This window comes from Taeniopygia guttata, chromosome 2 (assembly GCF_048771995.1).
Source record: "Taeniopygia guttata chromosome 2, bTaeGut7.mat, whole genome shotgun sequence".
In the NCBI taxonomy this organism is placed as follows: Eukaryota; Metazoa; Chordata; class Aves; order Passeriformes; family Estrildidae; genus Taeniopygia; species Taeniopygia guttata.
Genome location: NC_133026.1, coordinates 73,364,440 through 73,391,343, shown reverse-complemented (window position 1 = coordinate 73,391,343; position 26,904 = coordinate 73,364,440). Strand labels below are relative to the sequence as shown.

Sequence of the window (26,904 nt, the reverse complement as noted above, 5' to 3'; positions counted from 1 at the left end):
ACTTCACTTTACACAGTTTCCTCAGAGGAAAGAAACTGTCAGAGGGCTAGGAGACTGCACTGGTAGTCATACTTGGAAGAGGCATAAAAATCGCAATGCGTATCAGTACTGCAAAACTCTGTCAGATGCTAGGTCCCATTACAATAAGAATCTGCATTAGCAAAGCTCACGCCTTCACATGGGCACAACCACAGAGTGAAAATACAAATTTTCAATAGTTTTTTAAAGCAACTTCCCAAGCCTCCAAATCATACCAGAAACTTTTGGAGAGATGTCCAGAACTGCAATGTTATGGACAATTCATTCAGTGAAATTACTTCAACAGGTAATTTCCTGCTGCCCCTCAAAATAGCATAAGCTAAAAACACAGTTAACTCTCTGTTATTTAAAAGGTCAACAAGAACACAACAGTATTTGTCTCTTTTATTATGAAAGATACAAAAACAGAGTGTAGTGAAGCTAGCATTAGAAACATGAACTTTTTTTGAACTAACTCTCCATTTACATACACAAAATTCCTCAAGTGGAACAATATCAATTGTGAGAAACATCAGAATACACCATATATACAAGTTTACAGATTAAATATCTGTTACTCCATCCATGATGGCTACACAAAAATTCAATTCCTACCTGTTTTCCACAAGTATTTTAAATTAAGTTTATGAGACAACCCAAGAAAAATAAAGCAGAATCTGGGGATGGTTCTGCTATCTGAATGGTTACTTTATAAAAATAGTACAAAATAACAGAGCCAAGTTTTCAAGTCACACTGAATATTCTGTCAAATAGTCCATACTCCAAACAGATGTAAGTAAAAGAACAAAAATTGTTATTGATTTTTATTGTCATCAAACCAGAAATATATCAGGAGTTCAAGATGCACTTGTCTTTAGATAACGAATCAGCTACTAGGAAAAGCAAGAATTTTTGTTTATTTTTTAAAAACCCTTCCTTCAAAGAGAAAAGCCAAATAAAATACTTGACTTTGCTTTGCATAATCAGACATTCTGATTAAAAGCATGAAATACAAGAAGACACATCACTTTGTATGGTTTTTAACTGGAACCAACTACTGCTTAATTGGTAAGGCACTTCTCCCTTTAGATCAGTCCACTTCCCTACATTTTAGTTTAGCTCCATTTCACACAGAGAAGTGATTTCAGCTATGCCATTTGTAATAGCAGAAGGGATGTTGTTATGAACTTTTGCTCTCCAAGCATGGATGACCTCAACAATACCTTCTGGATTGCTTGAACCCAAGTCACACAGTGAATATACGGCTGCCAGCTGCACACCCCAAGGAATAGCTGCAAAAAGTTTACAAAAATCAGCTTACAGAAACTTTGATAAGCAAGAATGTTTTAGGCAATCTTGAATCTATAGAAACTATTATTCAAGAACTGAAAATAAAACACATCAACAGTTGTGATGCCTAACACCATAACATTGTAAGATGACCACTTGCACACAAATTCTGTAACATCTCATTTTATACTAACACTGTCCAGTTTTCTCAATTCAGCAACTTTTTAGTATTCAAAGGTGTACAAGAGTTGAGAATCTAGTGACTTTAGTTAAGAGTAATCAGATTTAAGAAAACAGTTAGGTTTACACTGAGTCTGAAATACAGACATACACTGTAGACCATACACTACCAAGTTAGAACTTGAGATTGCAAGGAAGAGAAGTTATACAGGGGGTTCAAAACAGCTCCCTAACATTAACAAATACTTAACATCCAGAATAACTTAACAATGTGGATCTCTGCTGCTCTAACTGCCCTGTTTCATCTCATCAGTATCTTGAACTGTCTTTCTCCCAGTACAACAATTTGAATAGTAGTAAGCTTCAGCATAAATTGCTCAGGTAAAAAATTAGCTATTACTGCTCAAGTTACAATCACCCTTCAAGTGATCTTAATTTGATCACCTTTTAAGTGATCTCTAATGCAGCTGATAGGTTCTTACATGAAACAGTCCAAATTCCAAAGTGTCTGATACCATGTCAGAATTTTTCTCTGTCTCAAACAGAAGGTAATACTGTTAACAGCTCATTAACTTTGTAACAGAAAGGGACTCAAACAAACTGTTTGGCTTGTTATACACTAATGAAAACTGCAAGAGGAGGCTGTTTTGCCATGTGTGCCTTAATTTATATTCTGGCATTGCAAAACTTCACATTGTGGATGTTACACTCAAGTTCCTCTAAAAGAATATTACCTTCCTCTTTTGCATGCTGTACAAACAGTCCAACTACGGAACTAATATTCTTCACTGCAGCAAGACAGCCTTCCTTCAAACCTATTTGTCCTAATCGACCTGAAAGAAGAAAAGAGTTACTACATATCTGACTATTTAGACAGTCAACTTCCCAGTTTTTATACTTCCCAACTGTCTGTTGAAGTATCAACAGAAAATGCAAATTTTAACTACAAAAAATACTTGTTACCACGTTGTCTTGGGAACAACAGTTGTCCTATTCCTTGTGTAACTAAAGACCCCAAGGCATTTTTCATCAGATTGACTCAGCCTCCCATAGGTTTACAATTTTAAGTGTAAAATTCAGAAATAATGCAATTTTCGTTTAATAAACAATGTCATACAGCCTACATACTGAAAAGATTTATTGAAACTCAAATTATATATATTTACATCAAATCCCACCTAGATCCCAAATAAATTAATCTAACTTAAATTTATTATGGTATTAAGTTGCATAAAACCCCATATTTTATACATTTTGCTGGAAACTATATGGCATGAAGCTGTGTCATGGGAAGTTTAGGTTAGCTATTAGAAAAAGGTTCTTCGCCCAGAGTTTGGTTAGGCACTGGAACAGGCTCCTCAGGGAACTGGTCACAGCACCAATCCTGTCTGAGTTCAAGATGCATTAGGCACATGGTGTGATTCCTGGGGCTGGACTGTGCAGGGTAGGAGATGGACTTCAGTGATCCTAGTGGGTCCCTTCCAAATCAGGATTTCTATGATTCTATGTGTGGCTACAGATTTTTTCATTTTAAATACATAAAACATGTCAGTATTTGTTATCATGAATCAATATGACATGTCTCAAAGCTTAAGTACCTGCTTTCCACAGGCTGATAAACAGAAAATACCTGCATAACGATCCAATAAAATTCAAAAATACTCCAACCCCCTTTCCAGACAGACCTGACATTTTCATAAAGACATACTTATACAAAATAGAGGTTCAACCAAGAATTTTGATTACTTACCAATTAGTCTGAGTGTCAATGCTATAACACTATCACGAATTGACTGAGCAGTTTCATGCCCCTTTCTCTTCTTTATCCAGTTATCCATAGAAGGCCAAAGCACTTTGCTGTGAAAGAAAAATGAATTTGAAAATCTCATACTGCATGAAGGGGTGGTTATAGTATTCATACAATAATGAAGGCAAATGACTCTGTTGTTTTTTACTAATTTTATATAGACTGACTTGACAAATGTATATGAAATAGTTTTGCTTTCAAATTTAATGTTTATATGTTCTGTAAGTTTCTTATATGACTGAAAATTCAGTTTGTATGTTACAAATAGGATGTGATGCTTGTTTTTAAACCTAAAAGGACCAAAGTAATACTTTTTAATCCTTAAAATTATGCTAATAGACCTAGTTACCTATTACCAGCACAACTCACAGACAACCACCTTGGTATGGTTTTAATTAAGACTATGTATGTTTCATTGAAGCTAATTTGTATTCATTTAAAAGGTATTTCAACCAAAAAAACTTTTTTACTACATGAAGGTATGGAATTTATATACAAGGCAATTATTATAAGTATCACTTATTATGTTATGTCACAGATAAACAATTGTCTCCTAAGTCATGTAACCTCTATATAGAAAATCAAGGCTGTCAGATCAGTGTAGCTGTCAAAATGGAGTCTTTCAAACAAGGTTAAGTATGGTAGCAGTCCATATCCTGGACTATAGGTTCAAAGAAAATTTAAGACATTGAATCTAAGTATTATAATTATTTTAGAATTAAAATCAGACTGAAATAAAGATAATACGTTAATGAGCATGGATATATTTCACTTTCAGCTTTGCTGACAGATAATTAATCTCAAAATCTTATACAGCTATTCTGAAAGCAATTCTTTACTAGAACAGTTCTAACAGGGTTCATTCCTTGGGACAATGCCATAAAATCCTACATTTCCTCATTGATCACTCCTCCTATCTTAAAATAATGCACACATACACAGTAATGTAGGTCTCATCAGGCTGAAACATCCTCATTTCTAAATACCTACGCAGTATTTCATTATGTTAAAAGCCAAGTCATAATGAATTTGGGAAACAAAAAAAAAAACACCACCAAAATAAACCGCAGAAAAAACACAAAGGAAAACATTTGAAAGTCGTGATTGCCACAATACCTTATAACATTATCATGTGTCCAATCCCACTTCATATGAGAGCAGAGTAGATCAACAGCAAATATATACTGCCAAGCATCTTCACTGAGATCTTCTCCATACTGCTCACTCAGGTGAAATTCTACTTTTGTACATGACTGCATTTCTAAAAGCAGGTTTGAGATCATAATACCAGCATCTAAAGATGAACTCTGGAATTTTAGAAGGTAATTATCTTAATGCATAAGAAGTTAACAAACTCTTTACAAATACTTGATACTGACTGTGTACAGCATCTTACACCATATATCCAACTTTTGGCTTGAATTAGCACAAATAGAGTACATAAACCAAAATCTTCAAGTACTAGGTATTTTTCCTGACACCTTTACTAAATGCAGAGTTTGGGAAAAAAATACCCAAACAAGAAAAAAACACAGATCTCACACCCACTCTCTCATCTCCTCCTACAATTTGAGGATTTTTATTTCTCTCAATGCAGCATTAACCTAAGAAGAGTGTTTTTCCAGTGCAAGAAGATTAGTCTAATATAGTTTAATAATTAGTCTAATACAAATAATTTTAAATTTTGTTACTCTTTATTCTTCATTAGGGGAAAATTTGCAAGCAAATACTTTCAACAGTTGAGGTAAATAAATATACCATGTAAAACCATTCTGCAAATTAAATAGCTAGGAGAAGAAAGGAAATTTAAAAACAATCATTTTTGGAATATCTGACATATAAAAAAAGTCTAGGCTTATGACATAAACAGAATAGGTGCTTGGCAGATCTCCTCAGTACAAAACCTCATATAACTGGCAAGTTCTGCCATGGTGCAAGTCACTAAAATGACACACTTTGACCAAGAAATAAATACCCATCCCAAGTGAGTTTTACTTTCAGAAGTAGTATAATCTTCTCCTAAAATTATATGTATAACAGACTGTTAATCACAATCTACTTAAAACTTTTACCTGTATTTCCACCCAAGTAAAAGAGCTTACAGACAGAGTGATGTCATCTCCTATCTTCAGTATAGAAAATTCTGAGGCTGCAGCAGTTCTCACATTTCAGAGACCCATTAATAAAGTACGTAGTGTGAGTGCAAATATTTCCAGGAACATTTACCAGGACATTCTTATGTGCATCTCTACTGGCATGATACTAAAAACTGTAACCTAATAGAATGGAGAATACAATTCCTTGCTAAACAGAGACTGCAATACAGCATAACTGAATACCAGAGCTTAAAGCTACATCACAACTGTGATTTAATAGTAAAAAAACCAGATACAAATCCACTCCTGCACTAAAGCAGGAGGTTTAGGGGGCTGCAATTTCTGTGATACAATATTAAATTCAGGGCTGGCTTAAGAGATTGAAGAAAAAAAAAACTACCTAAAGGCTATGATGATAGCAGTAAGACTACTGCATTCCTCAAGGCAGTTGTAGAGCAGAATGTTACGATAGGGAATAGATGAGCTATTGTCATGGTTTAGGAATGGTATTCTCCAAATTAGTGCTCCTACTGAAACCAAGCACTGCTAGCTTCCTCCCTCCTCTCCCTCTTCTCTGTGGCAGGATAGAGAGGAGAATTGGAGGCACAAAATATAAAGATCACAGTTGAAAGAAGAACAATTTACTGGAAACAGCAATCAGATAACAAAACAAACAGTAATAACAATAAATACTAATGATGGAGGGTACAAAAAAGAGACCAAAAATTCACATGGAAATGATACCCTACCTCTCCCTCCACCACACTATGCTGGTCTGGAAGGGACTCATTCTCCCTGGAAGACACTACCTTCCCCAGATCCCTGGTAATTTTGTGAGGTGGTACAGAATTAACCTCCAGGTCCCAGCCATACCCCATTTTGGCTAATGCAAAAAATTAACCCTGTTCTGGCCAGAACCAGGACAGCTATGAATCAATATGATTTTTTTCACTTGATATATACAAAATAATTTTATTTCCAGGAAGCAAGCCTGGCATTAATATGGACTTTTCAAAAATATGAGGCCCTAGCCTTTAAACAGACACGCAAGCCTGTTACACAAACTCCTTTAGAAGCAAAGCACCTCTGGCTTTCCATTTGCATGATATAAAATTGCTCCCGGTTATTTCAATTTTTCCTCCTTAAAATATTCTTTTCAGGATGGCAATACATGCCTGCTGAAAATTGATAGAAATTAAATGATTTGCCGAACAGCTCAAAGACTTGAATTCAGCTCTCACTGATCATCCTTCTCCTCATATCACTGGTTTTGTATTGATCACACCAACTGCTTATGAAATTAAGTTTTTTTGTGATAAACAAATATTTACAGTCTACCTTGCAAAAAGATCAAGAGTAAAAAGAGACAGGCTCATCTTGAAATTAACTGTAGTAACATACTACCTGTTACACAGAGCACTACAAAAGACAAAACAAATACATATTTTAAAAAGCAACAACACAAAGCAAAAGATACATCTCAAAGAACAGTTCCACAGATGGAAAGAATTCCCTAGTCCAACAACACTCTAGTTAAAAGTTTAAAAACAACCTTTATTTTTAATGTTCAGTAAATGGATTAGTATTTAACAGGGAAAACAAGAAAAGTATTGTATTCTAGTAGGGTCTACACAGCTAGGGGAAAAATGCCTAAAGCAGCATTAGTTGTGCAATTGTACAGCCTCCATGGGATATTCACACCCTTCATTAGAAAAGAAAATTGCTCGATTTGATTCAGCCAGCAAAGCAACCAATACAGACAAAAGCTGGTAATGACAATGAAATCAGACATTACCTGTTCCCAGTTGAGATAAGCACTTAAACAGGCCAGCATCTCATTGCTTGCACTCTGCCTGACAACTAATTGCATAGCTTTGTTAATTGCACCTTGGAAGACAAATATGTCAGACCATATATTTGTGATAAATAAAATCAATTTTTCTGAGTCTGGAAAGTCTAAGGAAAAAAAAAAAGAAATAATTAAGTAAATTTTTAACATTTGAAAACACAAAATTGAATATATTCAGGCATTAAAAGCTAGTACATTCAGCAAGGTAACTAGGAAAAAAGGCACAGAAGTTACATCACAACTCAAGCCTAAGGAAAGGAAGTCATATTAGCACATCTCAGTCCCAAGACTAAATAAGAAAAGATCCAAGAAAAAAAAAACAAACAAGAAACACCAGCAGAACCCCAACAAACCTTAAGCCACCTCCCCCACTGTAATTTCATTCCCTTTCCCTTCATCTTTCTTACTACACTTTAGTTCACTAAGGAGAGTGGTCTTAGAGCATTGAAAGTGGATTTTTTAAAGATTAAATTAGACTGGAAGATGCCCTCCAACAACCTACATAATGCACTCCAGTCACAAATAAGCACTCTGATCACTGGGCCAAACTAGAATTAGTCCAAAGGGAAAAAAAAAAAATCTACAGTACTTGCTAATACCTTGCACCCATTCACCTGTGAAATTATACATAATTATATATATATGAGATATATACAAAAGCCCACAAAGAACTTTCACAGAAATTCAAATCTAATATTCCTCAACAGTTTTCCCAGACTTTGTCAGAGAACTTACATATTATGCAAGTTGTATGTGAGCATATGTGAATGTTGCATGCTATTATTTGTACTTCCATAGACGTCAAAATTTGTGCTACTCCATAATTGAAGAATCTTCATTCAATAAAGTAATTCAGAGCAAGTATCTGACAACTATCAGTTAGACAGGACAGTTCCAGGCCATCAATGGGAAGCCAAAAGACCCTTCTGAATACCAAAGCTGAGAGCTCCAAGGCAAAATACTAAGATAAAACATGAGTGTGTAGACTGTAAGCAATAACAAATACATTGGAGTAAGTAAAAAAGCAGATACTACTTTCCATTAATGAAATGCTATATTGGAATACATATGCTTGGAACATTATACAAAAACCAATGAAATCTAAAAAGCTGAATATACCTTCCCTCTTCACTTCAGCATAATTTCTACATTTTTTGAGAGATCTTAAGTACTAGAAAGCGTATCAAAATACATCAAATCAAGCAGCTTTACTGAACATAAAGAATTTAGACTTCAATTAAGTGTTTTGGATGGACCTTCTACTCTGAAGCTGCTCACCATGTGAAGAATTCACATTTTTCTATCAGAACTTCTTTCTATCAGGACTGCTGCTAGAATTACTGACAACTAGAATTGCCTGCCCAGGAATTTGAAACACTTATAAAATGTTTAAAATTCACTCAATGATGAGTAAGAGTTCAAGGGGCATCAAAAAAAAAAAGAAAAGTAAAAAAAAGAAAAAAGGGAGGGAACAGAGGCGAGCTAAAAGGAAAGTTAACCAAAAAGGTAACACTTTATTCATAGTCACTTAAGGCAGAATACTTGAAAGGAGAACAGAACAAAAATGATGGACAAGTCGCCAAGACAAAAGATGATGTTAGTCTAAAGAAGCAATACTGACTGTCTATAGTGAATTTGGTAATTGTGTAGCTTTTGTTGACATAATTCTGATGGGAATATGTGAAACCACATGAAAGAGAAAACCCTAAAATAAATGCATAGTAATCAAATACAAGCAAACAAATTTTAAAATGCCTAAACAGCACTTAAGATGTATTTACAACTGTTTCCACTCAAAAAATAACTATAAAACCACAGAACAATGACAATAGAAACTGATGCAATTCAATGTATGGAAGAGAATCATCCAATGAAAGTCTGCATTTAGCTATTAAAGTTTGGAGCTTAGGAAAAAGAAAGAAAAAAAGCAGGAACATTTAATATTTGCAAGAGCCTACAAAAAGAAAAACAGTAACATACTGCAAAAAAAAAAAGTTTAATTATTATTTTAGACACAGAAAATATATCTGACATGTAATAGTTTATAATATGGTACAGTATTAAAACTATTAACATGAAAGATGTAGAGTTATAACAGACTGAAGGATAGAAAAACAGAAGGGAAAACAGGAGTTCAAAAATAATTCAAAAATATTACACCCCCTCAAAAATGGCACTTAAGAACAAAATGAAATCACAAACCTTTTTAAGATTAAAACAAACAAACGAAAAAAAAAGACAGGAATGTTATATGACAGATAGCAAGTAACTGAAACAATCTCAAGCTTTAGCACTTTGCTTGTCAGTGCTCTTGAATTTTATTTTAATGTGAAACACAGACACCAGTATACTATTTTCAAACTTACTGAATACTAATATTCCAAAACTAAGATTCTTAACTTAGCAATAGTATGTGTATGTTACCTTTGTTCCTGTGACCAAAAGACAGGGGAGTAAAGGAAGGAAATTTAAATGGAAAAAACTTCTCAACAAAGCAAGAATTTGGATAACAGAGAGTAAAAAGATTTTAAGGAGAACATATTATAAAAATACCCTGGTTTTGATCAAGGTATTGTCCAGCTCCTGAAACTATTTTAAATACCTGGTTTTAAATCACACTTAATTTATGAATCAGTACCTACTCAATTAAAATAAGATAATACAAATTGGCTAAAAGGACAAAATTCCCAGAAATCACATTATCATTTTGGAGATGGTGGGGAAACGAAAGCACAGAGTATCCTAAATGAAATATTTCCTTGGAAAAATAAGTAGACTACTAAGAGCCCAGGTCACCACAAAACTACAGTACAGATGTGATGGAACTATGATAAGGGGAATTTCTTCTAAAACAGTCTATACTTTTGCATTACAGAAAAGTTCTAGAAAACAACCCCTCAAGAGGAAAACAACCCTTGAACAGGATTTCTGTTTGCTTTTACAAACATAATAATTCTGACACACTACAGCAAAGCACACAGCACATTTAATATATAAGGCCACTAAGCCACACTATACCTTCTTTAAGTAGACTATAGCAGAAAAGGCGGGCTCTTTCCAAATCTCCCAACTGTCGACAAATTCCTGCATAGACTCGACACAGAGCCTGACTGAAATTGTAATTTATGGCATTCTTCTGAGCCTTCAGCTTATTGAGAATAACATGCAGCAAGGACTCTGCTAAATGCTATAAGACACAAAATACATTGTAGACTGTTACATACTCAAGAATACTTGACAACACTGTAGTAATATAAAAAGTAAAAAGAACTACTAATTTATTTGCAAGAATATTATTTGCATATATATAAAAATGCAGGAAAGTAAATCAGAGACAACCAGTGAAAGAAGAAAGAGCAGGCAACTTCCCAGAATAAACGTGTCACAAACAAATGAAGAACAGGGTTACTATTGTTTTAATATAAAATGTTTAGTTTAGTTCTGTAATTAACAACAATCTTCCTCAAAGAACAAAGAGAATAATGACAAGTAGAATGAATGAGGAGAGGAATAATGACAGGTAGAGTAACCCAAATAAACTAATCAGAGCAAATGTAAACACCCTGACTTAGCTACTTCCAAAGATGCCACAAGAAAGACAAACAGCCCATTGTCCAGGTGTGAGATTTACTAGGTAAGTTAACAGCAGTCTTTCCCCAGATCACTGTTCACGCTCCAGGAGATGGGGAGGAGATATTGCTGCCTATTGTAACATGGAACTTGATATGAGATGCAAGGAAAAAGAATATTTGGATTGTGCAGAGTGTGCATGACTTACTAGGGGATGCTTAGAGGGAGACCTGAAAGTGGGGAGTAGAATGAGAGGTTTAGGAGCCAAGTGCTGGACAGTACACAGTTCAGACTGGGTATCTGTGGACAACAGGGATTCCAAGTGTTAGGTTTGGGAGGAACCAGAAGGTCTAAGCCAGCTACCCGAAAGACCGCAAGTCTGAGGCCCAGACACAAGTCAGGACCAGCTGCTGGAGGAATGTGTGTACACTTCTGTGTCTCTAAGTTTGTCACTGCATGAGACAAGTAGGAAGAATATCAGTCACCTACTGCATATACTGAGGGCCTAATGTTAGCTGCTGGGGAAATCCATATTGTCTGTATATATATGAATGTATTTTCCTCTACCAGGATTTCAACCTGATTAACCAGCAAGGGAATAAGAGTAGGTGTGTATTGTATGCATGTCTTTCTACTAGGAGTATGTACTTGGACTTGCTACTGGCTGGACCTGAAAACATAAAGCTAAGTTACCAGACCTGACAACTCCTAACAAAGAGACTTGAGATCTTGGTAGTAACTTCTGAGGAGAACTTAATTATGTACAAGGAGTGTAACAGGACAAAATGCTGCAGTTGGTGAACTGCTCTGCTGTAAACTACAAATTATCTATGAGAAAGATGACAACTGAAGCAAAATTTTTCAGAACTGATGCTCAGGAAGTTCTGAGAAATAAAACAAGGGAAGAATTTTCCAATAAAATTAAATTTAATAACCTGATGTAGAATAGTAAAGGTAAACACAGAACTGATTTATATTCCAGTATATACATTGAAGTTTATATTTTTTAATTAAAAAAACCGTTAGAGTAATTTTGGAGAAACTCCTACAACTGCTGATACTGTCCACTTCAAAAAGTGCTGCAAAAATAAAGTGCTTTATGCATACATCAAAAAAGCATACGTATTTATAAATGCAGTTTTGCATCTTGGACACCACTGAACAGTAACTTCTTGTGCAGTTCTGTATTTTCTTATTTTATACAAATTTAGATTTCTAATAACCTTTCAAGACTACACTTTGGCACAGAATATTGCCACAACAATTGAGAATTCAAATACTACAAACTTATACTCTTTCCATCTGCACAGAAGTGATTATTAAACAATAAAATTAAAAATTATCCCACTTACCTTGTTTTTTATACCAAATTCATAGACAACTTCTCTCTCTTCATCTCTCATTATTGGAATCTTTGAGATATTACCAGCATACACATGACCTTTAATAACTGGCAACAAGTCAAAACAGGATTCAGCAATTTTCTTTAATGCCAAAGAAACTTTCTGGCAGTCAGAATCCTTCTTTACTGGTAGTGATTCTTCTAAATTGGAACACTGTGATGAATCACTGATTTCATAGCTTTTACCATGGAAAGCCTTCTGCATTTCAGAGATGGTATTTTTAGTATGTCTGACAGGAGTAATATCACTGGGCTCCATCCTTGGCGGTTCACTGTCCAGCCTCAGTCTTTTGGCACTTCTTGGCATAGATACCTGCAATAGTGTCCTTTTTCTAAGATGATTTGAAAATAATTGCTGATTATGCACATCTTTGTCTTCATCTTTGCTACTATCAGATTTCAAATTGCTCCCAGTTTTAACAAAAGCAGTTGATGCAGATGCAATTGCTTTGAATCCACCTGCTTGAGACACAGGTCCTGGCAAACTTTGGCTGTCTGAAAAAGTGCATCGGTTAAGCTGAATATTGCCTTTCAGAATGTTTAGTGTCCTTGCCCTTGCAGACAGCTCTGGATACATTGTGTCCAATATTTTCACAGAGTTCTCCTGAGGAGCACTTGGACCATCACTAACTGCTGCAACGAGAGGAAATCTTCCTGGAACAGGAAGTGCGTGCTTTGGAATGGAAGTACAAAATTTCAAAGGTGAGGAGCGAATCCTTCTACCTACTGCCATTTCTGAGGGTGAGGGAGGAGAAAATAAAAGAGCAGATTTTACTGTTGGAGTATCTGTTAATGGGGACATGAGAGGAAGAACAGGAGTTTTGCATAGTGGAGATATCAGGTCATCAAGAGGGGAAAGCAAAGAGCATTGACCTGTAGAAGACATTACCGGGGACACAGTACAGGCAGTTTTTGGAGGAGTAGCAATCAGAGGCAGTAGTAAGGGGGGCAGAGGAGGACCTATCTCTTCCCTGATTTTATTTATCATCTCAGATGAGCATTTTTTTGCCAGAGAAGTATTAGCATTTGCAAGAACTGGCTGAGTAACTTTAAGAGTCTTTGTTTTTTTTTTACCTTGAAACAGTTTCTTTGATAGCTTGGTATGCATTTTTTGGGCAGCTGCCTTGGTAGAAACAGTCAAGACTTCAGATGGTTCTTGCTCTTTACACTTCCATGTATTGCTCTTTTTGAGAGCACAAGACTCTGATTCTACCATTGGTAACTTCTCAAATACTGTCTTTTGTGGTTCAGAAAGCTGACCAACTGTTTGACAACTGCACCTTATATCAGAGAGGGCTGGATTTGGAAGATATTTGAGCAAATTTTTTTTTGTACCATTATCTATGATAACATCAGTGCTGCCTTCTCCCATATTGCAAGCAGTGTAAGTTTGATTATTATTATATTCTTCAAACACTGAAACCTTCATATCAACACTGTGTAATAAACCTTGTTTCCCATTTGACTGAAGTTTTCTAGAATGATTTTCTTCTAAGAAATTGCCAAGTGCTAACATTCTTGTATTTAATTTACTGGTTTTTACAGTCAGCCTGCAGTTTTCTGAGAATCTGCTTAACATCTTGCATAGTGGCAACCTATTTTTTGAAGCATTTGGCAAGACAGGGCTTTCTTTTGATGTTCCAGATTTTAACAGACTTTCCTCACTGTGACTGATGCATCCAGCTATGTTAGACTCCAACATAAATTTATTAGCACTCCCAGTATTTTCAGAGGTTACTAATATACATTCCATTTTCCAAGAGGCTGAGTCTTCAGGATAACCCTCCTGAGTCACACTTGACCACTCATTTGCAGTATCTCCAGACTTATTTGGTTCACAATGTGTATTCATATCCACGATAGTGTCTGCTTTTAGGTGACTAACTGTGAAAGTATTTCCTGGGCGCATCATTGAATGAAGCTCACATACTTGGTAATCAGCATCAACAACTGCACCAGTTTCCAGAGCATCCAATGCAATTCTGCTGCAAGCTTTCCGTTTGTTTCTAAACATTGGAACACATTCAGAACACTTCACATACTTAACTTTTTGTACAGAACAGTCTTTCTCTTCAGAGTCATTGCTCTGCTCTGGCATATCAAAATCACTTTTACACCTTATTATGACATTTTTCCCAGAACCCACAAAACCATTCAGGTCTTTACTTTCTCCCCCACCTGTTAGTGAATTAGCTCTAGAAGGATCTGTTCTAACCTTCCACGTAGAAGTCCTGCATCCTGATTCTTGACAATCAAGTTTTTGGAGGAGAAAAGCGCTCTTCTTATAAGGGTTTGCATACATGATCTGTGACTTAACAGATGCCTGAGGTTCTTTATGTACTGGCTGCTCCTTATCTGAAGTTTTCTCTTCTTTTTCGTGTACATATTCTCTCTCAGGGCAGCCCAGTTCTTTGCCCATGTTGACTGTTGCAGTAGACAGAATCTCAGCACCCTCTTCTAAGTTTTCTGAAGAACAGTTAAATGCACTACTCATAAAGGAATTTGTATGTCCTTTGTTTTCCCAAGTACAGGAAAAAGCAGCTTTTCCTGCCAAGTTAGTTTCAAGGAAACCAACAACTTTCTGAAGACTGAGATTTAGATCAGGAGATCTTGTGGATTCCGAGCCAATTCCCACTTGCACATGAGAATTGGTTTCCTCAGTATTTATACAGCATTTCTCCAAGTCCTTTTGATTGGAAAAAGCCAAATCACTTCTATAATCCATTTCTGAAGTAGGCTGGCAAATAATCTCTGAAATATTATTTTTCTTCACAACATTCTTTTCCCTTTTCAGTGAACCTAAGCAAGTCTCAGTCACCAATTCCTTGCTTTGTTTATTTGACTTCCCTTCTATTTTACCACATTTAATATTTTCAGTTATCAAGAGCTGAGTCAGAGGTTTTGCAAACTGTTCCTGAGAAATAGGATTACTTTCTATTAAGATAGATTTAATAGTACTCCCTCTTGCTAGCAACTCACCGCAATTTTCTGGATTAAATCTGACTTCAGTCTCTAGAGATTCAAACAGTCTAAAGTTTTGAGATTTGGGCTCCCCACATTCTAATGTCTTACGTAAGTTTTCAGATTGTTTTATTTCACCATTCACTTCTCTAAAATCTAACACAGAAGATTCACACTTAGCTACACCGTTTGCTGCACCAATAGTGCATGCTGTCTTTGGTAGTGCAAGTGTATTTTCTAAGTTCGACTTCCTTTGAAATAAACTGCTACCATCTTCCTCATGATGTGGTTTGAGTAGCTCTGACAATTCAGCTATTTCTAGAACATTTCCTCTGTTAAATTTCATAGTTAGCTCAGTAGTTGGAGCTCTGGTTATATGCACGTCTTCAATTTTGAGCTGTTCATCTTCTGGAAAGACTGACAAAGTTCTGATTCCTTCAGCAGCAGATACAGGTAAGTAATGCCTACAGACTTTAACAGTCTCTGGTTCACATTCTCTGTTCACTTTGTCTTTTGTTTGCATATGTTGTTTCTCCAGAATCTTCTCATTGTCATATTTTATTTCGGAGCACTGCGAGTGTGCAGAGATCTCAATAGCTCCAGCCATATTAGTTAATTTGACTACATTTTTTGATTTATTTTCAACCACTTCACTTTTTATCAACAAATCAGATTTTTCCTCAGCATCTTCTCTTTGAAGCACATTGCCTTGCTCAGATAGCAAATGAGTAATATCTTGAGGAACAGATGCTTCTCTGGGAGTTTCTCTCTGTGCTTCCAATTCCTCTCTCTCTGTATTCACTAATTCACCACATTCTTCATGTGTACCCTCATTATCAACAACTCTAATTAAGGTTACATTCTTCTCTGTTTCCTCTGCCACATTACATTTTTCTATCTGATTCTGAGGCTTTAAACATTGTAACATAAAATCTGATGAAGAATCTCCCTCTTCACTGTCGATGTCCTCACCATTTCCTTTCTGTTCTTCCATGTCTTCTGATTTGTGTGCTGTTGCTCCAATTAGTTCTCTGTTCTCAGTTTCCACATCCCCAGAATTCTCCTCCAAACAATTTTTGTTAGTTACCATGTTTGTAATTAGAGTAGCACCTTCAGCTTGCTTTCTTTCAGCTTCTCTCTCCTCCTTGCTTGACATCTTAGGACTGATGTGAATATTCTTTTCATTCCAACTCAGATTAAGTGAGATTTCTGCATCAAAACCATGCTCACATGATTTGCACTGTCTGTCACACTCATCACCAGGGCCAATTACATTACAACTTGGAGGCTGAACTTGGTTTTCTTGTAAAATACCCTCCACTGCAGAAGTACTGCAATCATCTTCTTCATCACTGGAACCCGTGACTTCTCCCAAGAACATATCCTGTAATCAAAAAAAACAAAGTTAATAATCTGAACTCCAGTATCAGCTTTAGGACCTTTTCTAAACAAGTACACTTAAGGCCCTGACATGCAATGTTTTTGAGAGATTAAGGCTGGTCAACAAACTTACAGCCCTCTCCATCATTGCTCTTCATAGTGAATTTGAAAGTACCTCTGTAACAACTAGGAGACTTCTTTATCTCCCTACTTGCATTCTAAAATTACCAGAAAAGAGCATTTGAAGAAGCATTTAACTTTCAAGCTCTGGAATTTTGCTATGAAAGCCAGGCTTATATTGAGCACAAATTGGGACTTAAGGTCTGCGCTACTGGGAAATTATGACAGCAAGTTGAGACATAGGTGACTGTGTACTGGTTTTGGCTAGGATAGTTAATTTTCTTCACAGTAGCTACTGTGGGGGTATGTTTTAAATTTGTGCTGAAAATGAGATGTTTTCATTATTGCTGAATGGTGCATGCACAGCATCAAGGGCTTTTCTGCTTCTCCCACTGCCAAACTGGTGAGAGCACTGGGGGGTGCACAGGAAGCTGGGATGAGATCCAGTTTGGACAGTTGACCCCAATGGACTAAAGAGACATCCTATACCATTATGGCATCATGCTGAGCATATAAAGAGAGGGAAAGAAAGAAGGGTGGGACATTTGGACTGATGACATTTATCTTCCCAAGTCACCGTTATGCATGATGGAGCCCTGATGACCTGCTTGCTCATGTGAAAGAGTGAATGAATTTCTTGTTCTACTTTGCTTGCATACACAGCTTTTCCTATTAAACTGTCTTTATCTCAGCCCACATAAAACACTTTTACTCTTCTGATTTTCCCCAGGATCCTGCTGGTGGGGAATTAAAGCTGTTGAGTGGTACTTAGTTTTTGCCTGTGGTTAAATCATGACACATACACTTCCGAAGATTATGTTTTTGCTCCCTTCTGCAGGCAGTATCTACAAGGTTAAAAAAGTATCCATATAGATCTAAACACAAAGAGGCGTTTTCAGTGCATGAGTAACTAATACTGATACAAAAAAAAAAACCACAAAAACACAAAAAACCAAAAAAAACCCACCAAAAAACAAAACAAACAAACAAACAAACAAAAAACCAAGGAATATAAGATCATTATTTCTTCAGTAATTTTAAGACCAAGTTAAGTGCCAAGTCAGATGCATCCTGAAACTCACCTGTGTAGTCACTGGTGAAAGCTGTACTGGAGAAAGTAGAGCAGGAAGAGGTCTGGCCCAATTCAATATATCCATCACATTTCCACCTGGGTCTCTCTGCTCCTGATTGGAGAAGCCTGAAGTGCTGTGCTCCCTGCCTGTCTGTGTTATCACACCTACATTTTTACCCTCACCACTGTGCAGCTGTTCTTCAGTAGTCGTGTTCACAGCACAATCATCTCCAAAAGGCTCAGTACTTGATTGAATTATCTTCGCTGTTGCAGAATTTTGCTTTACAGCACTTTCCTCTGAAGAACACCAAGGCAGTGTTTTGCCATCACACTTCCTGATCTTTTGGTGGATTTGTACTGTGTCTAAGACAGAAAAATATTGTTAAGAATTTTTGCCCTCCCATTTTTGTTTATAGAGATAATATATAATAGTAATAAAAATGTAATACCATATTTTCAAGTGGTATTTCCATAGAACATCTTAGTCGCTTTCAGAAATGCTTTCTTTATAGACATTTGATGCTGTTATTCACAATTATTTTTTAATGAAAAAGGCATATGTGTCTGCAAAGAGCTTTCCCCAAACTGTTTGACTTGGATCATTAAAACATTTCCAATTTTTCCCATCAGCAAGGGTCATTCTTGGTAGAATTGAAGGTCCATGTGTTTTATCTGTCTTTGCCCAGTAACTCACAGTCATGAAAAGCAAGACAACCATGCACAGACATTCCCCACCCAGGCTGTAATTCTCAGACTAAAGCAACCTGCAGGTTTGAGCCAGCAGTTGTACTTCCAAGCAAGTTACAATTACACCCTGCCATAAATACAAGGAAACTCTTAGCTACACTTCTAGTTTATGATTTAGTATGCATATGCCTTTAAATTGTTTGTTCTTTAAATTTAAATGTTAAGTCTAATCACACAAGACTTCTTTTAATGGTATCATTTAGTCAGATCTGAACCCTTAATAAAAAGAGCACCACATCGCCTATGCACAAAGGAGTTGGAACAACTAAGATAAAGCTACTGAGCAGTTGACAACCCTTCCAAGATGTCAACTATACAGTTTTACAGTTATTCTAACAAAAAGAATGCATGTCTAAATGCTCTGTATGATTCTTTGCATTGTACTTTTGTTTTGTTACTTTTCAAATCACAGTTTTTACTATTACACAGTAACCCATTTATTATGCAGACAAAACACATTTATCCAGGAAAGTCTAAAGACAAATAATTAAAATGTATTATAATGATGGTAAATATTTCAAAAAGGGAAAAGATGGCCAAGTTTCCTGAAATTTAAATTCTATGATTTTATAAAATGAAAATATTACCTCAAATAAGACAGTAGAAATCAACCCAAACCAATCAATTCCCAAACCCAGTGTGTCATATGTATCTAAAATATACTCTGCAGTATTTGCAATTCTTATTTGATATTGTATGTGTAATTTTGTTTATAGAATTCACAAACACTACTGGACACAAAATCAGCAGTATTGAAGCAAGAGATCAAACCTATTCTGTGTACCCACGAGTACACCATCTGCAGTGAACCAATTAAATTTTGTGACTAACTTTTGCCTTATAAAATAACTAGTTTAGATTGAAAGAGAAACCGCTGTTAAACAATTTAACTGCGGAGGCAGAGTAAGGGATTTTTTGTGACAGTTTTTATCTTACGCGCCATAAGCTACAAAACTCTGGAAATTTACTCAGAACCTTTGCTCAGAAACTTTGTCCAGCCCCTCACACCCGTTCTTGACACTGCCAGGTTTCCATGATTTTCTAGAAAGAAGATTGCATATGTCCAGAACTCCTCCTGGAGGAGGTATTGGGGTGTTTACCAGAAAGATGAGTGCTAGAAAAACCCCAAAGTTTGATGTCTATGTGGGCCTCCACCTCTGATGGACACCTACTACATATCACAACCACAGACCATTATCACGCACATATCACTGGAGCCACAGGTGGTGGTTGTCTTTGTCTTTTCTCCTCTTTGTTCTTCCCAGTTTTCCTCTTCAGGGTGATCACACACTTCAGAATAGCTATACACCCCTCTTCCCATTCATTACAGCGTCTTCCAGTTATGGTTTCAAAGCAGTTCTAATAAAATTTGTCGTTTTATCAATTATTTAGCATTTTTCTACTTTAATCCCCACCAAGGGATCCTTTAGCAACAAATCTGGTTGCCCTGTTTCAGAGGCAAGTCAAAACACCATCCCACAGTAGAAAGAACAGCGCATGTATAAAATGGTTTTGAGTACAAGATATACTAATTTAATTGGCACAACTTGCATTCTGTTGGGGGAAAAAAAATTTTGTGTGTTTCATTACTGCTCTCTGTTTTAATCCACTACTAGAACTTGAACAGATATTCCCAAAGCAACATCAATGGTAGTATTATATTCAAAAATATTAATTTAACTTGATAGGTCAAAATAGCCTCCTCAGCAATCAAAAACTTTTAAGCACATTCTGATACATCAACACCACTAAAGGAATAAATTAGAAAAAATGATCAAAAACCCTATTTCAAAGATCCATCTCAGTCACTTCATGTAGCAACGCCATGTAAAAATCTCAGTTACTGCACTGGACACCAGGAGGAGGGAGAAACCGATCAGCCTGAAGGGCCCTAGCACATCATTTTCACCAAAGATAAGAAAGCTTTGCCATTTCCTTTACATCTTATAAGAATTATGAGAATACATTGTTTTATAAAACCATTTACAAGCCACAGTCACATAGAGCTTTCAGGATGTTCTAAATTTTCTCAGGACAAACCTACATTTTTTTTACAATTTGAGTTCCAAACCAAGGCAGAAGGAGATCTTTGACAAGGAGAAAAAAATAAGGACAATTCAGAAGTTGGTTGTCTCTTAGATTTTTTTCATGTTGTTTTGTGATAGTAATTTCAGCTCAGAATTTACCCCGCACTGAAGCGGGCAGCAAGACCATTACGTATTTTGCCCCTATATGGACTCCATTTAGACAATTAGGAAGTTTACTTTTTACTTTTTCACTTTTTACAGTGAACTACACAATAGTATTGAGTTATTAGGAACTTTACATGGTATCTATACTCTCAAATTCAGTTATGCACCTACATCAAGGATACATATCATCCATTTAAACATTTCCCCTGGATGGATCAAAGATGTAATTTCTGAATAACTAAGAGATTCTCCAGGCTTCTCTACTCATCTCTTTCCAACCTAGTTGCTGATAACTGCATTTCTCTGGAATGAGATACCTTTCCTATAGTTACCCATTTATCTGTAGGAAAAGTTGTCATAGCAATTTTTAAAGATTAATAAGTAAGTTTCTTCACTCGAAGTGTCAACTCCTTGGCACCTTGGCCTGAACCTCATGTCCAAGAAAAGCCTTACTAATATTGAGCCCATCTCATTGGAAGGATCTTCTCAAAGATCATATTTCACAGACAAATTTCACTCCATCCAGGGAATTGCACTCTTGTTCATTATATGACTCAGTGAAATGATAAAGTTTTCTCCTGAAGTTTTCGACCTGTAAGCTAGTTCACGTAGCTTCAAACCCTTACACTGCTGCCTTCTCTCACTTCTGAGAGAAGATTAAGACTACTCTGATCTGAAAATTCTATCAAAATCTATCATGTTCTACTTGAAATACCTTCTTCATGCCAAGTGAAGAAAGTAGACATGAAGTAAGTGATCCAATGCTAACATTGATTGCCTCGGTACTAAACAAACTGAATTTTACAACTCAAAACTTTACTCTTGATTGGGCACATTGCAAGGCAATTCACTGTTACAAGTTGTCCTCTCCTTACTCCATGCAACAAAGTAACTTTTTGAAACAAGTCTTGTGGTTTTCTTCCACTCAAGAAGGACCAGATTAAGATGTGGTATTTTGTAAAAATAAATAATCTAGCCATATAATCTCATCTGATTTACAGCAAAACCTCATCAGCACAGTGATTGCAGATGCCTGGCAGTAGCAACTGCACACTGCTCAAGAACAGTGGTGTTTCTCTGAGAAAAAAAAAATTCCTCCACAGAAAAACTTTAATGCCCTGACAATGAGGCAGAATTTTTAAACCTGTTTCAAATTATGTGAATTTCAGGATACTTCATATACTAATTATTCTTTGAAGCTACAGACAATATTCTGTTTTCTGAGACAGCAAATCCACATATTCCATTATATGAAACAAAGAACTATGGTGAACTGCATACCCAAAACTAAATATGCAACGCTACATTGTTACATCTCAAGGTGTTACCTTGAGAGATTTTTCATATGTTTTTCAAGACAGAAAAGAGGTCTGCTTCTCAAAACACTCATGCGCAATGGACTTTAATCTCAAGACCATAAAACATATGTGTCCCTGGGGATTCAGTCTTATCTTTGTTTTACATGTAATACCACTGGGTTTATCTCCTATTATATGATATTAAAGTAGACAACTCAAGTGCATTCTTTTCCACCTCTGCATTTAAGATCTACATGCAGCTTCTCCCCTATCCTGTACCCCCAAACAAAAAGATGAGCAGATGAGATGGGTAAGCCAAACTTAGCTCAGAACCCAGTTATAGAATACCTCTTGAAGAGGCTTGGCTCCTCACAGACAGCCTCTTTACCATGTTCCTTCAATTTATCTCACCATAACATATGAACAGAGCATGTTAGAGAACCCAGCTTAGAAATTCAGCACCCAGCTGCAAGATTCTTCAAATGCTTCATTAAATGTTTATTCACAGTGTAGGTGATTTTATGCCTCAACTATATGAGATAAAATTTTCCAAAGACTAAATTACTATCAATGTCTTATTAATCTTAGATTATGGCCTAAGGTTACTGGTTTGATGGTCAGATGCAGGTATTGTCAACTTTATTACTTGTAGATTTGTAACAGTACTAGCAAATGCTTTTAAATTAAGTTTAGCAAACCTCCATTATCCTACAAGGCTTTCACAGCACATTTGGAAAGCCTCATGAGTCTTCCAATTTTCATATATGGACACATTGTTCAAGAAAACCATTCACAGTAGTATCAACCTTAGCAGAACAGAGAAGACACTAATCATAATGCAAAGCTTTGGGTATTTTACAGCACATTTGAATATGCTAAGAAATCTGTTATAAGAAGTACATTTCTGAAAGGCTAGATCCAGGCAGTAGATGAACTGACATTCTCTGGAAAAGATACTACCATCAAGCTGATCTGCTCTCTAGGTTGAAACTAATATAGAACCAGAAATCAGGGCAAACTCATTAAATCCATTTTTACTAGAAGATTGCACCTGTAAACATAAGCACTTTGTTATTATGAATTCAAGGTAAAGGCCAGTTTCATAAGAGGCTGAATAACAAGATGGCTTTTCTAGGTTTGAAGAGGAAAAAAAAACAAACCAGTAACAGGATAAAAGATGTCTTTTTATGAAATCTAACCATTCCAACAAAAGCATGTTCTAACCTTAGAATTTTCTCCACTCTGAAGTGGGCAGAAAGAAGGACTGGCTAGAAGATTACAGATAATTGCTTCCTTCTATGAAAGTATTGTCGTTTCCTTGAGAAGATATGAATAGGAAAGATGAGATACGATTTCTGGAATATAAAGTTACTCTTTTGGTGGACTGCAAACAGATTACTCCGGAATCTGACACCCCTAAAATCACATATATTTCAAACTCTTTAGTTTCTTGTGCTTATTCTTGTCATTTGATTGACCCTTGATCAAGACATTAAATTCAGAATTGCTGGTCACAAGTGTCTAGCTCAGTTTTGGAGCTGCATTAAACTCATGGAAGTAAGGCTGACTAACAGGTTTATGAGCTAGTCCTTATATTTTGGCCCCTCTTATGTGGATTCCATTGGAACACATCTGAAGGCAGATTCATTGGGATCTCCACTAGTAGCAAATTTTCAGACTTAACAGAGTCATTGAAAAGTTTTTCTTCAAAGCTCTTAATGCTGTTGGGTACCTATCTCAGGCAATATCTCTATCTTTAGTTACAGAAAAATCAAAGTATTAGAGAAACTGAAAAAACCAATAAAGCTCAATAAAAACATTCCAGAGATGCAACACAAAAATTAATGCAGTTTCAAGGCATCTACTACTCTTGAGTGCAGAAAGAAAATATCTGCTATGTAAAGTTAAAGCAGTTAAAGTTTGCTGTGAATATGCATGTGGATAACTACTCAGATTATTTTTCATTTCATTACAATGAAGAAAATGGAGGTAACAGCTTTTTAAACTTTACAATTCAACTATGTTACCATATATTTGTTTAAGACTAAAAAGAGCCCATATGCACCATCATTCACACTATATACTACAGAGTTTATAATGATATAATAATAATGTTTTAAACATGAGATGAGTTTTGACTACTTAAAAACAGGAAAACAATTTGATTTCTTGATTGCAACAGCAAATTACAATAGCTTTTTATGGTTCAAGTTTACTTACCCATTCAAATTAATATTTGAATTATTTTCAGATAATTCAGATTCTAATCACAGAATCTCATTGGCCAGACAAACACCAAGGAATATATTTAAGTCTTTCAAAAGAGTGTTATACAGTCATTACCCAGGCGGAAGTTACCTTCTGTAACAGTTAGCCTTCTTTTGTTAGAGCATTTCTTATCCCAAATAGAAGCTAAAAGAAAACACCAACATTGCCTTTTAGTCAGAAAAAGAGAGAGCATCAAGAAAACTTCAAGACTTTGCATGCCATTGTACCTAAGACAGGATCATTTTTCTCATTCTCTCGTTTTCCTGTTGCACGGTCAATGCACAGCCAGAGTTCTTCTAGTAAGAGCTTCACTCTTCCTATTTAAACAAATAAATTGGTAAAATTGAACTAAGAATTTGTGTTTATTTCATTCAGAACACAGACATGCCTATAACTAAATACAAAATACCCATAGAAAATTTAAGACAAGGCACAAGCTTCAGTGAAAGAGAAATGCTAGATGCCATTTAGGGACTAGATCCTGTACTGGCCATATCCCCATAGCAGACTAAAGGAACTGCTGGAGAATGCTTTAGCTTTTCCTTTCTATAGGGAATACTGCAAAAAGTTATAACAGTCCCCAAAGTAAAAGGTAAAGCAGATTCAAATGTAGCATTAGTGAAATTAAACAGCTTTGTAAAACAAATCAAATTACATCAACCTGGGAAAAAATCTTCTTTGAAGGAATGTATCACATTTATGCTCACTCAGTAATAATTCATCTTAGTTTTATCATGTAACAGCACCATGTATCTGAATTAATTATCAGGCCACAACACTAGACTGTCTACAGTTCTAACAGCACCATTGCTAGGTGATGTCAAGCAACCTAGTTTCACAGACAGAAGAGAGGTGGAGAGGGAAGAAAAATTCAAAACCTCAGTAAAATACAGAAGCACCTTATCTACTCGTGCCAAAAATATAATCAAATCCAACAATCAGGAACTGAGACTGTTTTTGTGCAAATTCTGTAAGTCAAAGGCCATCACAAACTGCTATTATTTTATGAAGAGGCATATTTTAAAAAAGTCAGGATATACAAGGAAAGCCTACCAAATTTTGCTAAACAGCTAATAACAACACTAATATTTACTCATTACTAATAAATCCTTGCTACTATTTGAAGCTCAAATTAATGCTCAGATATTAATGTTCCTATTTAACCATTAATTAAAATCAAAGGATTAAATTTGGTACCAATTCAGTACAATCCAAAAGTAAAAAATATGCCAAGACACATCCAAACTGACAAGGTGTGGCTTTTAAAAAAATTTAATTTCCGCAACAAACCTATTGCAAAGCAAGAAATAGAACAGTGAAGTTCTTTTGCCTCAAAACAGCCTTCAGAATATCTAAACAGTTCAAAAGCAGTACCAGCACTTTAAAAGACTGCAAAAAATATAAAAAATAAATTTGCCTAAAGTTTGGCCTCAGTACTTTAGAGGAAGTTTTCAAGGAGTTTGCTCCATTACAGTAAGAGTCAGGTAATTTGCAGCATATATTTTAGATCACTAGAACAAAAAAAAGTCAGTAAGATACACCTATACCTCCTGTATTTCCATTTGATTTTCCAAGGCTCACATAGAAATTTTACCAGATTACTCTCCTATAAGGTGCTTCATGATTTCAGTAAGCTTCATAGGGATTGTTAGTATTTTTTTTAGTGTTTGCATTTTGTTTTATAATTCTACATCAGCTGACTTCACAATATGCACAAAGTAGACTGTCGGGGTCACTTGGGAAGACCCCAACAGTGTGAAAGTCCTCTTTCCCCTAGCCCGGCAGCTGAAGAAGAGGTCTGGAATGCGTGAAGCCGAGTTTTCAAGGTTGTTTATTTTTCCTTACCTATAATAGCTTCTCTCTGACCTGCCGAGGTCCAGCTAGCACAGAAGCCATGGCAGTCTCCCCTGAGCCCCGGACGTCTCCCACATTATATGCTCAAAACTATGTGCACTGTGTTTACAGTTCCTGTACCAATACCTAAGATCTATGTTGGACAGTATGTCCCTATCCTAGACCAATAGAAAAGTGTCACCATCACACCAAGACATGGAGGAAGAGAAGAAGGAAGGCTAGGGCATGCCCAGATTCCTCCATCTTGTACCCCTGAATTACATTCTAAAAAAACCCAAAATTCTACTTTTCCACCCGGTGTCAATTTACCTATCACACTACTCAAACCCTCTTGGCTTGTAATTCCTCATATAGAGTTGGCAGCTTCTCCCATGGGCCAAAATCAAAGCCACAGGTGTTTTTGACTTTTTGCCAAGGTCCCCAAGCCCCCTGCCAGGGTCCCGAGACATCCAGGGCAGCTAGAGGGATGTTCTGGACTCCGACAGTAGACCAGTCATTTTTATGAATCAAGAGTTTTCCTTACTGAAAAACTGAAAACAGTATTCTGTTAGATTGGTCCTTCATCAGTGTAACCTACTTGTATCAACCACATCTGCTCTTATAACACTTTGGCAGTATCCTCTGTTTCCAAAATTGCAACTCCAGAAGAGCTGCAATAAATTCATAACAATTGGTTCCACACACAGAATGGACTCACAAAAAGTCTTACCTTTGTCTATATCTGTTGCAAGATCTTCACTTGAACTCTGAGTTTCTGCATGTTTAACTATTAAAAAGAGAAGAGGTGGAAAGAAAATATT

The 26,904-nt window shown here is 36.1% G+C and overlaps 1 protein-coding gene across 3 annotated transcripts in view; it reads right to left on the bottom strand.

Moving 5' to 3' along the window:
* Positions 1–381: 381 nt before the first annotated feature.
* The window catches only part of ICE1 (interactor of little elongation complex ELL subunit 1), a 39,289-nt gene continuing 12,766 nt past the window's right edge, over positions 382–26,904 (bottom strand). The window contains exons 10-20 of one of the 3 annotated variants that reach the window (XM_030265656.4): positions 26,814–26,870; positions 24,478–24,567; positions 24,341–24,394; positions 17,756–18,108; positions 12,163–16,557; positions 10,259–10,427; positions 7,187–7,347; positions 4,412–4,602; positions 3,239–3,345; positions 2,223–2,321; positions 382–1,310 (exon numbers count right to left, since the gene is read on the bottom strand). In XM_030265656.4, the coding sequence (XP_030121516.2) occupies positions 1,129–1,310; positions 2,223–2,321; positions 3,239–3,345; positions 4,412–4,602; positions 7,187–7,347; positions 10,259–10,427; positions 12,163–16,557; positions 17,756–18,108; positions 24,341–24,394; positions 24,478–24,567; positions 26,814–26,870 (5,858 nt within the window). In that variant the 3' untranslated portion in view covers positions 382–1,128. Of the gene's footprint in view, positions 1,311–2,222; positions 2,322–3,238; positions 3,346–4,411; positions 4,603–7,186; positions 7,348–7,975; positions 8,202–10,258; positions 10,428–12,162; positions 16,558–17,755; positions 18,109–24,340; positions 24,395–24,477; positions 24,568–26,813; positions 26,871–26,904 lie in introns of those variants that run through there. The other 2 variants (XM_030265657.4, XR_003958748.4) reach the window with 2 other exon arrangements.